This window comes from Nannospalax galili, unplaced genomic scaffold (genome assembly GCF_000622305.1).
Source record: "Nannospalax galili isolate Female #2095 unplaced genomic scaffold, S.galili_v1.0 scaffold1623, whole genome shotgun sequence".
In the NCBI taxonomy this organism is placed as follows: Eukaryota; Metazoa; Chordata; class Mammalia; order Rodentia; family Spalacidae; genus Nannospalax; species Nannospalax galili.
In genome coordinates this window covers 301,076-316,947 of record NW_008349082.1, presented here as the reverse complement: position 1 = coordinate 316,947, position 15,872 = coordinate 301,076, and the positions used below count along the sequence as shown (strand labels likewise).

Genomic DNA, 15,872 nt, shown 5'->3' with positions numbered 1-15,872 from the left:
AGAGATCCACCTTCCCTTAACACATCTAGCGACAAGAGTCTGGTTCCCACTTTCTACTCGTGCATACTCTCATAACTCAGGACCCAGTGGCAGCATGCCACCTTACCAGACCACTGAGAACTGTCATCAGTTCAGCCGCCTCCTTGAACCCAGCCTACAGCAGTCCTGGGAAAATGGGACAGATGCCATTAGAACTTCCATTCCAAGAACTGACTTTAGAACCCTACAGCTCATCCTGCATGTCCCACCCCAGAAGGACAGGGCACAGAGGGCTGCAGGCTTCCAGAGCTAGAACTCCACCTAGGGGTGGCGTAGCAGTTCGTTCACCTTGTGATCAAAATCTCAGGCTCAAGGCTCTGTCAGTAAAGTACCTGCCTGTTAAGCATGACGACTGAATTCAATCCCCTGAGTGTGTGGCTCATGCTAGTAATCCCAGTGCTAGGGAGGCAGAAACAGTCAGATCCCTGGGGTTTGCCAGCCAGCCAGCCTGGCCTACTCAGTGAGTTCCAGGCCAATTAGTTACTTTTCTTGTTGCTGTGACAAAATACCTGACACAGGGGCTGAAGAGATGGCTCAGCAGTTAAGAGCACTGATTGCTCTTGCAGAGGACCTGGGTTCGATTCCCAGCACCCACATGGCGGCTACCAACCATCCTTAACTCCAGTTCCAGGGGAATCCGAAGCCCTCTTCTGACCTCCACAGCATTGCATGACATGGGTGCACTCACATACATGCAAGCAATACACTCATACACATAAAATAAAAATAATAAAATATATATATATAAAAAAAACTGACACAGCAACTTAAGAAGGAAGAACTAGATAATTCTGGCTCACAGTTCGAGGATGCAGTCCATCATGGCAGGACCGTCCTGGCAGGCAACAGGAGCTTGAGGCGGCTGTCACCACATCCCTGATCCTGAAGCAGAGAGAGGAGTGCTGGTGCTCAGCTAGCTTTTTCCTTTTTTATTTGGTCCCATGGTCATGGAATGGTGCCGCCTTCATTTTGGGTGGGTCTTTATACCTCTGAGAACCAAATCTAGAAACTCTTGCATACCTGACCTAGGTGATTCTAAATTGACAGTATTAACCCGAAAAGTCCGTAACAAGCAGAGGTCTCTTGTCTATACACCTGGGGTCCTTCTGGCAAGTCTTCCCTAAATGTTTTTATTTTTTTTCTTTTTCTTTGTGGTATTGGGAGTTGAATCCAGGGCCTAACACATGCTAGGCAAGCCCTCCTCCAACTAAGCTATATACGTCCATAGCCCTCCCCAGTATTTGTTTGTTTGTTTGAGACAGGGCCTCCCTGTAGTCACAGCTGGCCTGGAATGCTCTATGTAGCCCAGGCTGGCCTCAAACTCACAGAGACCCACCCGCCTCTGCCTCCCAAGTGCTGAGAATTTATGAGAATCTATTCCATGCCTAGTTTGGACTCCTTGGCAAAGTTTTCACTGAGCAAAGTGGCTGGCCAGCCCTCCCTTCAGCAGGCTCCAGCCGCTGCAATCAGGGTTTCTATTTCAGGACTGTACCATTGCTTTGTTTCTTCCTAAGTGCCCTTGGGCTAGCAGCCCAGATTAGTCTCTTCCCTCTTATACTTAAGGCCAAGCAGGAAATAAAATGCTGTTGTACCCCATAGTATGATAGTGTGTTCCCAAGGGATAGGACCTCATTGTGCAAGCAGTCTGGATCCTAACCAGTGAGTGACAGCTTGTGAATTGCCACCTGGCTTCTTACCCAGGACTCCTCTGCCTCTCTGCTGGGTGGAAGAAGCCTTTTTGCCCTGCAGCTAGGCCCAAGTTTGTTGTAAGAAACTGTGCCTTATAACTTTGTTCTGGGTGCCCTTCTGTCTGTATTTCTACCTACTGTCTGTAGGAAACAAATATCTGAGCTGGTAAGGAGTGGGGACTCCCTGAATCAATATAATGGCACCTTTGGGAAACGGGAGTTTACTTTGTTTTATTGAGACAGGGTCTCCTTGTAGCTCCAGCTGTCCTGGAATTCACTATGTAGACTAGGCTGGCCTTGAACTCCCAGAGATCCACCTGCCTTTGCCTCCCGAGTGCTGGGATTAAAGGTGTGCACCACCATGCCCGGCTGGGAGTTTACTTTTTAACTTTTAAAAATTATACATTGGTTTCACAAGGCCTTTTTCATGCAAGTATATAATGTGTCTTTTAAAAATTTTCTATTTATTTTGTGGGGTGAGGTACACATGTGTGTGGGGCTCAGAGGACAACTTGTAGGAATCTGTTCCTTACACTATGTGGGGTCCCAGGATTCAAATTCAGGTCATCAAGGCTTGTCAGCAAGCTTTACCCTCTTGCTGGCCCTGGCCTTGGGCTCTTGATTCTCTTGCTTCAGCCTCTCAAGTGCTGGGATTACAGGCATCCCACCACACCCAGCTCCTTTTAGAACATGGGTAGAAAGTTTGGCAGGGCTTCACAGGGCTGGATGCAGAGCCCTGAAAGCTGCCCTCCTTCCCTCTGCCTCTCCATCCTTGGGAAGTGACAACTCATCTCCGCTGTCTGTGTCTGCTCTCTTCCTGCCCCTCCCCATCATCTTCATGTGCTCATCATCTCCTCCCAGTGCCTTCTAGCCCAGGTCTCCATCATGGTCTTTCAGAGCCCTGACCCCACTTCCCACTAACATTTTTTTTTTTGGACATAGGGTCTCGTGTAGACCAAGCTGGCTTTGAGCTCACTATGTAGCTGATGATAGCCTTGAACTCTTGATTTTCTTTTTTAAAAAATTTATTAATTTTTTATTTTTAATATTATTTTTATCTTATGTATATGCGTGTATTGCCTGTGTATAGGTAAGTGTGCCCGTGTTGTGCAGTGCCCATTGGAGGACAGAAGGGGCTGTCAGATCCCCTGGAACTGGAGTTACAGACAGTTGTTGGCTGCCATGTGGGTGCTGGGATTCGAACCCAGGTCTTCTGCAAGAATAGCCAGTGTTCTTAACCGCTGAGCCATGTCTCCAGCTCCTAAAATTTTTGTTTTATGTGTACGAATGTATTGTCTGCATGTCTATAAGTGCACCCGTGTTGTGCAATGCCCACAGAAGTCAGAAGAGGGTGGCTGATCCCCTGGAACTGGAGTTATAGATGGTTGTTAGCCATCATGTGGGTGCTGGGAATTGAACCCAGGTCCTCTGAAAGAGCAGCGAGATGGCTGGAGATGGCCGAGCCATTGCTCCAGCCCCCGAACTCTTGATTTTCTTATCTCTACCTCTTGAGTGCTGTGATTACAGGCATGGGCTACCACACCTAGCTCATCCACTTCCAGTCTTGAAGTCTGGATTACAAATGCTTTTGAGGGCATATGTGACAGCCTAGCTACTGTCCTGAGGTAGCTAGAACCAGGGATGGTGGGCCTGGGAAAAGAGGTTATGCTCTGGGAATTATATTTGACTTTTTTCCCTGCCTTTCTCTTCTTCCTCCCTGGACAGTGTCTGAGCCCCTCCTACCTGCCCTTGCGATGTATGGCTGGAGGCTGTGGGCGGCTACTTCGGGGGCCAGAGAGCTGCTCCCTGGGCTGTGCTCAGGCTACACAGTGTGCCCTGTGTCTACGACGACCCCACTGTGGCTGGTGTGCCTGGGGGAGTCAGGATGGGGGTGGACGCTGCATGGAGGGTGGCCTCAGTGGCCCCCGTGATGGTGAGAGGGTTTGGGGAGCTGGGAAGTGGGCTGGTCAGGATCTGGTATAGAGATCAAGGGGATACTGGGCAAGTTTTCAAGGTGGGGTTCAGAGGAGATGGGGCAAGGGCCTGGGTCACTGGGGAGGTGGTGCAGAGGTGCCCTGGGTGAAGCTCTAATATCCCCTGAGGCAGGACTGACGTGTGGCCAATCTGGGGCATCTTGGGCCTTCTTGTCTTGCCCCCCTGAGGATGAGTGTGCAAATGGGCACCATGACTGCAATGAGACCCAGAACTGCCATGACCAGCCACATGGCTACGAGTGCAGCTGCAAGACTGGCTATACCATGGACAAGTAAGGCTGCGGGTGGGGCCTGGGCAGGGTGAGGGCCTGGAAGGCAGGTGGGAGAGCGTCTGGGGAGCCATGAGGATGAATGAGCCAAGTCCCATGGAGGAAAGGGAGCCCAAGGTGCTCAGGTGGTAGAATTGGTCTACGAGAGGGAAGGGCAGTTGGCTGAGTCATGGAGGGGACAAAATGGTGAGACCAGGAATGAATGAGGGTCCTAGGGGCCCCAGAAGAGCAGGCATAGTGGACTAGTTTCTAGAGTAGGTAGAGGGCTGGTAGAGGAATGGAGCAGACCAGGGATGAATAACCTGTTGAAGAGGACTGGGTCACTTGTCCTGACCTATGTTCCCCTCGCTCCCCACAGTGTGACAGGCTTATGCCGTCCTGTGTGTGCCCAGGGTTGTGTGAATGGCTCCTGTGTGGAGCCTGATCACTGCCGATGTCACTTTGGCTTCGTTGGCCGTAACTGCTCTACAGAGTGTCGCTGCAACAGGCACAGCGAGTGTGCAGGCGTTGGGGCCCGGGACCATTGCCTGCTCTGCCGCAACCACACCAAGGTAGGCTCCTAGGGCCCCCGGCCCCTGATCCTGAGGGATCAAGCCTTTGCTTGCCTTCAATCTGTGATCAGAAATTTTGTTTAAAAATTTATTTTGGTGGTGCTGGGGGCAGAACCTAGAGTGTCAGGCATGCTAGGCAAGCTGCTCTGCTGTTGAGATATCTTGAGGTTTATTTTGAATGCTGAAAAACCATGGGCAGGGAAGGGGTAGCTGAGCCCCTTTCTGCGGAGATATGAGAAGCCTTTGGGAACAGTGTGGTAGTGGAAAGAATGGGCCAGGGAGGGTGGGTGTTGGGAGGGCTTTGTAACCCTCTTAGGTCTTAGGGCTGGAAGTAAACAAGTAGACTGGGGGCTCAATCACAGCCAGACTGGAATGGTCCACATCAAGTGCCCAGCCCTGTGACCTGCCCCATGCCTCCCCAGCGGTTCTGACTGCTCTGTGTTGTGTTCCCAGGGTAGCCACTGTGAGCAGTGTCTCCCACTGTTTGTGGGCTCAGCTTTGGGGGGTGGGACCTGCCGACCCTGCCATGCCTTCTGTCGAGGAAACAGCCATGTGTGTGTCTCCAGGAAAGAGCTAGAAATGGCCAGGAGGGAGCCAGAGAAGTATTCACTGGACCCAGAGGAGGTGAGAGGTTTAAGTCTATACTCCTGGGTCTGAGGGAGGAGGGCTGGAAACTGGAATCCCAGGTCTGAGGGAGGAGGGCTGGATCTCAGAATCCCAGGTCTGAGGGAGGAGGGCTGGAGTCTGCACACCTGGGTCCAAAGGAGAAGAGCTGAGAGCTGGACCCCTGAGGGGTCTGATGGAGGGGTGCTGGGGCCTGGACTGCTGTGTCTGAGGGAGAAGAGCTGAGGGTTGGGGCCCTGAGGAGGAGGGCTGGAGGCTGGAATACTGGGTCTGAGGGAAGGGGGCTGAGTGCTGAATTGCTTGGTCTGAAGAGAAAGCCTGAGGACGGAGGGCTGGACTGCTGGATCTGTAGGAGGAGGGCCTGGTCCATGTCTCTGTGATCACCCTGTTCTTGTTTGGCCAGATTGAGAATTGGGTGACAGAAGGTCCCAGTGAAGATGAAGCTGTATGTGTGAACTGTCACAATAACAGCTATGGTGACAAATGCGAGAGTTGCCTCCACGGCTACTTCCTCCTGGATGGGAAGTGTACCAAGTAAGAAGAGCGGGCCTGACCCTTTCCCTTTTCCCTAGGAGGAACCCTGGCAACCAGACCTCCCTCCCCTAGTCCTCTGCTGTCATTCAGAAGTAGGTGCAGTTCCTAGGGAACCTGAGGCCAAGAACGGATTGGGGAAACTGACCATCTGGACCTGAGTGGGTCCCAGATGAGAGACTCCTCCCATTAGAGCCTGCAGACACTGGAGTCAGAGGGCTCAGAAGAGGCTGCTGAGGGAAGAGGGAAGATTCTGTGCCCTTCCTTCTGAAGGTTCAGAGAATTCTGGAATTCATCTAAGCTTATGGTCACCTAAAGGCTCTGGCCTTGGGCAATACGTTTGACTTCTGAGGGCATTGGCCCTCATGGGCGCTCCTCACCCCCTGCTCTCTTCCATCCTCAGATGCCAGTGTAATGGCCATGCAGACACCTGTAATGAGCAGGACGGGACAGGCTGCCCATGCCAGAACAACACAGAGACAGGCACGTGCCAGGGCAGCTCCCCCAGTGACCGCCGAGACTGCTACAAGTACCAGGTATGTCTGAAAAGTCAGTTACTGGACTAGGTGCCCATAGGACCCAAGGGCCAGAGTTGGATGAGGTGGCCAGGTGGCTGGACCAGCAACGTGGTGCTGAGTCTGTGGTTGTGGGATAGAGGTCAGCTTAAGACTGTTTTTGAGACCCAGTCAGGTTCAGGCTCTGCACACTGATGCTGAGTCCAGATATGGGCCTCATGGGGCTCTCTTTGACAGTCACAGCTTGCAGGCAGCAAATGCCAGAAAGTCCCTTCATAGTAGCTGAAGGAAAAAGCAACTGTATTGAGTTGAAAAACAGGTCTGATGGGGTGTAGTGACCCATATTTATAATCCCAGCTATTCAGGAGGCTGAGGCAAAAGAGTCGAGTTCAAGGCCAATCTGGGCCAGCCTCTCCCAAACACAAGGATGTGGTTCAGTTGGTAGAGTGCTGGGCTAGTATGCAAGAAAGCCCTGGTACTATATAAAGTGGGTATGTGACATAGACCTATAATCCTAGCACTTTGGAAGAGGAAACAAGAGGATCAGAAGTCAAATCTCATGTAACCTGGGCTGCATGAGACCCTGTCTCAATAACCAATGTGGGGCTGGCCATGGTGGTGCATGACTTTAGTCCTAGCACTCAGGAGGCATTGGTAGGTGGATCTCTGAGATTGAGGCCAATCTAGTCTAAATAGTGAATTACAGGGAGATCCAGTCTCAAAAAGACCAAAAAAAAAAAAAAAAAAACAAAAACAAACAAAAAAAAAACAAAAAAAACCCCACCCCCAAACAAACAAAAACAAACACCAAAACCAAAACCAGTGTGGGGCTGGAGAGATGACTCAGCAGTCAAGAGTGCTTGCTACTTTCAGAGGACCAGCTCACAGCCACTTGGAACTCTAGTTTCAGAGGATCTGACATCTGCTGGCCTCCATGGGCACCTGCACACATGTGGCAGACACAGAGACACATATGTACACATGAGTAAAAAGAAATCAGACTGGAGTGATGGCTCAGTAATTAAGAGCACTGGCTGTTCTTACAGAAGACCCAAGTTCAAATCCCAGCACCCACATGGTACCTAACAACCATCCATAGCTCCTGTTCCAAGGGATCGGATGTCCTCTGTGGGCATTGCACAACAGAGGTGCACTTACATATATGCTTTCCTGATGAATTATCAAAATGCCCATTGGAGGTCTGCAGAGATGGCTTAGCAGTTAAGAACACTGGCTGCTCTTGCAAAGGATCCTGGTTCCATTCTCAGCACCCAAATGGCTGTGAACAGTGGTCTGTAGCTCCAGTTCTAGGGGATCCAATGCCCTCTTCTGGCCTCTGTGGGCATTGTGCACACCTGATGTACTTGTATGCAGGCAAAATACTCACATTGAAGTAAAATAAAGTAAACTAGAATTAAGGAAAAAACAAAACGAGTTCAAGACCAGTCTGGACTACATAGCGTGACTGTCTCAAAAAAACAAAAAGCACTGAGTGTGGTGGCAGACGCCTTTAATCCCAGCTCTTGGGAGACAGGGGTAGGTGGATCTCTGTGAGTTCAAGTCCATCCTGGTCTACTTGGTGAGCTCCAGGCCAGCTGGGGCTATAGAGAGACCCTGTCTCAAAAAGACTGCCCTCCCCAACAACAACAATACCAAAAAACAAGCAAAACAAACAAAAAAGGCAGATATAGTTACTTTGACTGAGGAAGGCCTTGGTGAGATGATGCTTGAGGTGGAAGAAGGTGTCAGAAAGTGAACCTATGGAACTGAGCCATCTGGGCAGAGGACCAGCTGGTATAGAGGCCCAGAGATGTGAGAGTACCTAACAGTTTGGAAGTAGCCAGGTGGGCAGCCAAGGCTGGCTGACCGAGTTAAAAGCCATGAATGTGATTTCAGAGGTGCCCTGAGCAAGCCTTGGTTCCTGAGTACAGAGGCCCATCTAAACTCAGTGAGGTCAAGTCACTAGCCAAGGGCCACACGGTTAGTGAGGATGTACAGCCAGCACCCCATAGAACTCTTTATTGCTAAGCATCAGAGAACCAGAGGTTCCTAGGGACATTCTGGATGGGTGTCACAGGGGCTGTCTGGGTACTGGGAGGGGCATGGTGAAGTGGCCTTTTGGCATTGATATTAAGCCCTGAGCTCAACCCTGACAGCCACCTCTACCCCGCCGTGTCCACAGTGTGCCAAGTGCCGGGAATCATTCCATGGGAGCCCGCTGGGTGGCCAGCAGTGTTACCGCCTCATCTCAGTGGAGCAGGAATGCTGCCTGGACCCCACTTCCCAGACCAACTGCTTCCATGAGCCCAAGCGCCGTGCACTGGGTCCTGGACGCACAGTGCTTTTTGGTGTGCAGCCCAAGTTCACCAATGTGGACATTCGCCTGACATTGGACGTGACCTTTGGTGCTGTAGACCTTTATGTCTCCACCTCCTATGACACCTTTGTGGTCCGTGTGGCCCCTGACACAGGTGTCCACACTGTGCATATCCAGCCACCCCCACCTCCTCCACCTCCCCCACCTCCTGCTGATGGTGGACCCCGGGTAGCTGGGGACCTAGGGGGACTCGGGGCTGGGGGTGGGCCAGGTACTCCAGTGGAGCCACGGATACGGGAGGTGTGGCCACGTGGCTTGATCACTTATGTGACAGTGACAGAGCCATCAGCAGTGCTGGTGGTCCGAAGTGTGCGGGACCGGCTGGTGATCACCTACCCACACGAGCACCACGCCCTCAAATCCAGTCGTTTCTATCTGCTGCTGCTGGGTGTGGGAGACCCCAGTGGGCCTGGTGCCAACGGCTCGGCTGACTCGCAGGGCCTGCTCTTCTTCCGGCAAGACCAGGCCCACATCGATCTGTTCGTCTTCTTCTCTGTCTTCTTTTCCTGCTTCTTCCTCTTCCTCTCACTCTGTGTGCTCCTCTGGAAGGCCAAGCAGGCCCTGGACCAGCGGCAAGAGCAGCGCAGGCACCTGCAGGAGATGACCAAGATGGCCAGCCGCCCCTTTGCCAAGGTCATTGTCTGTTTCCCACCAGACCCTACAGGCCCAGCCCCTGTTTGGAAGCCAGCTGGGCTCCCACCTCCTGCCTTCCGCCGCTCCGAGCCCTTCCTAGCACCCCTATTGCTGACTGGAGCTGGGGGCCCCTGGGGACCCATGGGAGGGGGGTGCTGCCCACCAGCCATCCCTGCCACCACGGCTGGCTTGCGAGCTGGGCCTATCACCTTGGAACCCACAGAAGATGGCATGGCTGGTGTGGCCACACTGCTGCTCCAGCTGCCTGGTGGGCCTCACGCGCCCAATGGCGCCTGCTTGGGGTCAGCCCTTGTCACACTGCGGCATAGGCTGCACGAGTACTGTGGGGGGAGTGGGGGTGCTGGAGGTAGTGGGCATGGGGCTGGTGCAGGCCGGAAGGGACTGTTGAGCCAGGACAACCTCACCAGCATGTCCCTCTGACCTGCCGAGGGCCCTCCCACACAGCAGCCAAGTTGCCTGATGGGGCCACCCCAGCCTGAAGGGGACGGGGTCCCCTGGAAAGTCAGTCCTCAGAGACCACTGGCTCCTTTTCCCTTTGTTCTGCATTTAGCAACTATTTATTGAGCTGCTACTTCATGTCAGGCACAGAGCAAAGCAGGAATTGAGAGAGGAAGTCCTCTGATCTCCTGGGACTTTAGATTCTTGTGGAAGGAGACAATCAACCTGTCCCCAGGGGTATGTGCACACATGTGCATTGCACCAGTGCACATGCATGTGGGACACACACACACACACACACACACACACACACACACACACAGAATGGTTTCAGAGAAGAACTTCGAGACTTCAACAGGATATGGCGCTGAGGGACTGGGGTGAAGTCGCTTAGGCAATCAGAGAAATGGCAAAATGGGCTGAGAAAGATAAAAGATAACTGGCAGAGGGAATACTTGCGAGGCCAGAGGTCCTGAGGCTGGAACCAGTTTGTTTTATTGGAAGAGCCAGAACCCTGACCGTTGGAATCCTAGGTAGGATATTGGATTTTGTTCTCAGAGCAATGGGAAGCTGTTGGATGGTTCTGCGGGGTGGTGGGGGCGATGAAGAGCCAGCCTATTTGAGAAGTCTCTCAGCTTTGGAGTGAAGGATGGGTTGTGGGGGGCAACAGAGGCCACAGGCAGGTGACAGTGGGCAGGAGGAGGCTGATGGCAGTGACAGGGTCAGATGAAGGATGAGTGGCAGGATGTGATGATGCAGATGTCACTGTGAGGAAGGGGACACATCTAGAATGACCTACTTTTATGGCCTGGACCATAGATGGATAGTGGGGTCATTACTATGATGGAGAAGGCTGAGGCTTGTGGGGAAAATAGTTTGGGTGGGCATGAGATACACTTTGGGGGTCTTGAGCCAGTTTGGCCAGGAATTCATACAGAGACTGAGTATTTCAACAGGAGGAATTGAGTGTAGGCTGGTGAAGACAGTGACTGGAAAGGGGCCAGACAGTGCGACTGCCCAGAAGTAAGCAGGAAGCAGCTGCTGCTTTTCCTGGGCTGGAGGGACAAAGCTCAGTGGTGACCCCAGGCCAGGGTCACCAGGTGAAGCTGGAAATTTAGACTTGTGAGAGGGCTTCAAAGGAGGAAAATCCTCTGCCTGAGATGCTCCTCAGGCAGGTGTGAGGTGTCAGTGGGGGGAGGGGGCCTGGGTTGGAGAGACTGGGATTATCACTCAACTCTCTTCCTTGAGTCTTCTGGGCTCTCCCCAGAGCCCACCCCCACCAGGACCTCTGAGCTCAGCTCGTCTACCCCTTGAGGACGCCACTTCAGTCCTAGGCGGCTTCCTAAACTTGGGACTCTCTTGCCCAAGACTCCAGCTTCCAGCTGCTGTTTTGGTCCTGGGGTGAGGGCTGGGTCTCGAATCTTCACCTTGCTGGGAACCCCAGCTAGAGGTGTGGTTTCCCCCACTCTGACTATGTGCATGTCAGGCAGTAGGGAGCACATCTGAAAACAGGAGGGAGTGATTGAAGCAACAAATAAAAAGCGTGGGGAAGACCCAGGTGTCTGATTGCTGTTTGTGCAGGAGAGAGGAGAGGGAGGAGTGGGCTCTGAACCAGCACCCAAGCACTAAGTAACTGCAGTAAGGCCTTATCCTGGTGCTACTTCCAAACCATGTGACCTGAGCCTGGCTCTGCCCCTCGGTAGTGTGTGTGTGTGTGTGTATGTGTGTGTGTGTGTGTGTGTGTGTGTGTGTGTGTGTGTGTGTAGGGGGGGTACTATAAAATCTCTTGTGAAGAGCACTAAGGCCACGAAGGCCTTTGACCCTTTTCCTTGTCCCTGCCATAGTTTGGCTCAAGGGGAAACAGACTACCTGGGTCAAAGGCACAGGTTTTATTTACTCTGGGCTTCATCATTAGAAGCTCCTGGGGTTTATACTGAAACTGTTGTATTTCAACTGGAGGAATTGAGAACAGGGAGCTCGTCGGGCTGGTGAGGGTGGCAGCTGATAAAAGAAGGAAAATGAGGCAGCGGTGTGGCCTAATTCAAGCACACTTTTTTTTTGGGTCTTTTTGAGACAAGGTCTCTCTGTAGACCCGGCAGGCCTGGAAATCACCATGTGAACCAGTCTGGCCTTGATCTCACAGAGCTCCTCCTGCCTCTACCTCCTGAGTGCTGGGATTAAAGGTGTGCATCACCAATGCCCCACTTCAAGCACACTCTTAAGGTCAAAACAAAGCATTGTGCTAGCCTTCATAGTCCCCAATCCTGAGCAAGCAGAAGCCCAGACATGTTGGGAGCCCAAGATCTCTGCCTGATCTTAGCCTTGGCTCAGCATGTGTCTCACTGGGAGTCCTCAATGGTGTGCTGTCTCTGCACACCTGGAACAGAAGCACCAGCTTCTTGCTTCAGTGAGTAGTCGATGTGACATGTTGGACTTGATGGGTCTTCAAGTCTCCCATATGGCCCATGAATAGCATGGTGTTTTCAGACTTCGTGGGTAATTGAATCTTCAGATATCACTTTGACCCCCATATGAGTTTTGTCTTTACGAGCAGATGGTAGCTCCTACCCTCCGAGACAGACCATAAATTGGGGATTTTAGAAAAGATTTGTGTACTTATGTGCATGTGCTTTTGAGCAAGTGTGCTCTGGGCGGCCAGAAGAGGGCATCAGATTCCCCTGGAACTGGAGTTATAGGCGAGCAGTTGTGAGCTTCTCGAGGTGGGTGCTAGGAACCAAACTTCAGTCCACTGAAAGAGCAGCACGCACACTTGACCACCGAGCCATGTCTCTAGCCCAAAGTTGGCATTTATTGAGTGCAGAGTCATAGACATTACTTAATGGAGTGGCAGGGGGCATTTGAACCCTGAATGACCACTAGCTATTCTTAAGTTGCCCTTAGGTCCTTTCCAGCAGTTACCCTGGACTTTGTCTTCCTAAGCACAACGTGTGCACTGTGACTGGGCCTCAGGAGCACGCTTCCTTGTACTCTTTTCATTGATGGTCCCATACCCCTGCACGAACATCTCATAGGGTAGGACCATCTGTCTCCATGTACAGTTCCCTCCATGTGCAACCTCAGCCCTCACCTCTCCCAGGATGCGTCTGAACACAAAAGGCTGGTGGCGGGTGAAAGAAAGCCAGGTACAAGAGCCCAAAGTCCTGAGGTTTATGCCACCTGTTGTGACTCCCAACACCCTGGGGTTCTCTTTACTAACGGTCTGCAGCACTCCGAGCCTTACTGGATGCTTGGCATGAGTCTTCACCACTGAAGGCTTGTTCTCCCACTTGGAGTTAAATAAATCTCTTGCCTAAGAATTCAGGGCCAATTAAGCAATTAACAGTTCTCAGCCCACTAAACCTGTTAGAAGTGTGTGTCAGTCTGAGGCCTATAGATACCAAGGGAGCAGTGGAAGGCATTCTCTGAGGTATCTAGGCTGTGCCAAGACTGTCTATATCTTTATCTTTTTTTTTTTTTTTTTTTTTTTTGGTCTTTTTGAGGCAGGGTCTCCCTGTAGTCCCATCTGTCCTGGAACTCACTGTGTAGACTAGGCTTGCCTTAAACTCACAGAGATCCACCTGCCTCTGCCTCCTGAGTGCTGGGATTAAAGGCATGCACCACCATGCCCGGCTTCTTTATCTTTTTTAAACATTTTGTTGGGAGGCTGGAGAGCTGGCTCAGCTGTTAAGAGCACTTGCAGGTCTTCCAGAGGATCCCAGTTCAGATTCCAGCACCCACATCTGGCAGCTCACAACCACTTACAACTCCAGCTCCAGGGGATCTGATGTCCTTTTCTGGCCTCCTCTGGCACCTGCATGTATGCTCCCATGCACACACATGTACACATACACATGAATAAAAAATAAAACCTTTTTATTTGAGGCAAGGTTTTTCTATGTGACCCAGGCTGGTCCCATACCATGTACCTACGATACTCTCAAACTTCCTGCTTCAGCCTCCTGAATGCTGGGATTACAGGCCTATGCCACCACACCTGGCCCTAAGACTGTCTTTCTAATTTTGCTTATTTTCCAGATGTGGGCCGAGATTCTGATAGGCCATCTGCAGCTGTGGGGTTAATGGTTTTATTTGTTGTTTACACGGCCCGTCCTGTCAAACTCTGAGCTGTACCATCCACACCTAGACACTTTTTATGCATCCCGCCTCTCTCAGCAACTAGTTCTTCTCTCCACCCAGATTCCCTCCCTGCGACAATAAAAAAAAAAGAAAAGAAAAAAAAAAGATGTAGGCGGGGTTGGTTTTCCGGTTTTTATTGTGGGTGTATTTTTTGGTGGGACAGGGGCAGTGGGACAGGCTCTCCCAGGAGGGGCCCCAGGAGGCCAGGTGTAACCAGAGGACTCAGGAGGAGGAACGTGGGAACCTCCTTACTCTCGGATCTTCAGTTCCCGCGCCATCTGACAGAGGGCGCACGGCAGGCAAAAGGTGAGGGCCGCCCAGTCGTGTCCGACGGAGCCCTGGAGAGTGGGAAAGAGAGCGACTGAGAGAGCGAGCGAGCGAGAGAGAGATCAGGAGTTTTGCCTGGAGTCGCAAGTGGTCGGTCCCCAGCCCTCTGTCCTGTGGGCCCAGGATTGGCACGCACCTGGATGTGGTAGCGCTCGCGCATGCCAGTGCGCAGAGAGTGCAGGCCTCCGGGCAGGTACGGCGCACAGCAGCACTCGCCGAAGTCGTCCGAGATGCGGCAGGCCAGGCACAAGGGAGCGAAAGTCCCGCACAGACCTGGACAGGGAGGGCCGGTCAGGGGCGGGGCCACCTGCTCGTACCCGGCGCCACGGCGGTGAGGGTCCGAGAGGGAGGGGAATTTGGTGGAAGAAATGAAGTTCCCAAGGCAATCAGGGTCCAGGGTAAGGTGGTGGGGTGGGTTAGCGGCTGGAGAGGGACCTAGGTCACCAAGAGGAAAGTTGAGCGCAAGGAGGGGATGTTGGGGTGCCAGGCACAGTGACGGCTACAGAAAGGGAATTCGGAGTCCTACGAAGCCAAACGAGAAGAGATGCACAGGGAGGGCCGGGAGGAGTGCAGAGGTGTTTCCCTCCCCTGCGACCTTCCCAGGGCACTCACAGACAGGCATATCGTTGCAGCAGTCGGTGAGGCCTGTGTGCCAGTCGCTGAGCTGTGTCTGGTAGCAGGTACTGGCGCACTGAGGCTGACTGGTCACTGGGTAGGACATGGCTGCGAAAGTGAAAAGAGGGGGTCAGGAGGCATCCTGGCAGGCCTTCTGGACCGCTGCACCCCTGCCACCCTCCTTTCTGCCGGGCATTCTGGGTGGGGCGACTTGGCCGCCCACTTGAGGGAACATGGCTTGGCCTCCCCATTCTCGTCTGCCGTATCTGGTCATCAACACCTAGTCTTTCCCTGTTGCTGGCTGCCAACTGCATATCTGGTTGAGCTAAGGGCGGGAGGAAGGGTGGGCACCGCAACTGGGTAGAGCCTTGACGTGCCACCTCCTCCGTGACCGGATTTAGAGTGCTGGCCTCCAGCATTTTAGGGGCCTCTGGGGCAGAAGCAGAGGCCATTTGTCTTCAAAGCCAGGGCGCCCAGGGGAGGGAAGCTGTGAGGTTCCTGGTACCCAGAAGGTTGCTGGTCCATCCAGCGATCCCACCTTTGCCTTTCACGTTGTCGTGCATCTCAAACTGCATTTCGCTGGCCCTGAGGAGGTGGCTGGTGTGTGAACGGCCGCAGGGGGTGGCTGCAGCAACAGCAACAAGCAGTGGAGTGTGTCCAAGGGAGGCTGGATACTGGGCAGGGGAGGGCAAGGGACTAAGGCACTGGGGGCTGGGCTCTCAGGGGGAAGGGAGCTGAAGAAAAAGAGGCCAAGTTAGCCTGCTGTCTGGGATGGATTGGATAGGGCGAGTAACTCGCCCATCTTTTTAACAGCTGCCGAACAGACCCCAGTGGACCCTCCTTGGAGCTGAGGCAAAGCTGGAGAGAGAGACAGAGACAGACAGAGAGACAGAGACAAGATATGGAAGAGCTCTGAGCCAGAGAGACAGAGACAAGATATGGAAGAGCTCTGAGCCAGGTGCCCACTGAGATGTGCTAACAAAAGCCACAAGCACTTTGCCATCTCTGCATGCCCATCTCTCAGAGGGACACAGACTCAAAACTGAGATGTCCTGTGTCTGATGACCCAAACCAAGAGGACAAAGAGAGTGGATGCTGGGCCCCAGAGTTTCT

General features: G+C 52.7%; 2 protein-coding genes across 3 annotated transcripts in view; one reads left to right on the top strand and one right to left on the bottom strand.

Moving 5' to 3' along the window:
* Megf8 (multiple EGF like domains 8) overlaps positions 1–11,237 on the top strand; it is a 51,738-nt gene extending 40,501 nt beyond the window's left edge. For both annotated transcript variants that reach the window (XM_029570077.1, XM_008846416.3), the window contains exons 35-41: positions 3,453–3,660; positions 3,834–3,993; positions 4,349–4,541; positions 4,995–5,165; positions 5,569–5,699; positions 6,100–6,232; positions 8,394–11,237. In XM_029570077.1, the coding sequence (XP_029425937.1) occupies positions 3,453–3,660; positions 3,834–3,993; positions 4,349–4,541; positions 4,995–5,165; positions 5,569–5,699; positions 6,100–6,232; positions 8,394–9,662 (2,265 nt within the window). In that variant the 3' untranslated portion in view covers positions 9,663–11,237. The remainder of the gene's footprint in view (positions 1–3,452; positions 3,661–3,833; positions 3,994–4,348; positions 4,542–4,994; positions 5,166–5,568; positions 5,700–6,099; positions 6,233–8,393) is intronic.
* Positions 11,238–13,935: 2,698 nt separating this feature from the next.
* Positions 13,936–15,493, bottom strand: Cnfn (cornifelin). The gene is made up of 4 exons (XM_017801448.1): positions 15,298–15,493; positions 14,757–14,867; positions 14,281–14,417; positions 13,936–14,155 (listed from the first exon to the last, which is right to left on the bottom strand). The coding sequence occupies exons 1-4, from the start codon at positions 15,332–15,334 to the stop codon at positions 14,066–14,068; spliced, it is 375 nt and encodes a 124-aa protein (XP_017656937.1). The 5' UTR covers positions 15,335–15,493; the 3' UTR covers positions 13,936–14,065.
* Positions 15,494–15,872: the final 379 nt, after the last annotated feature.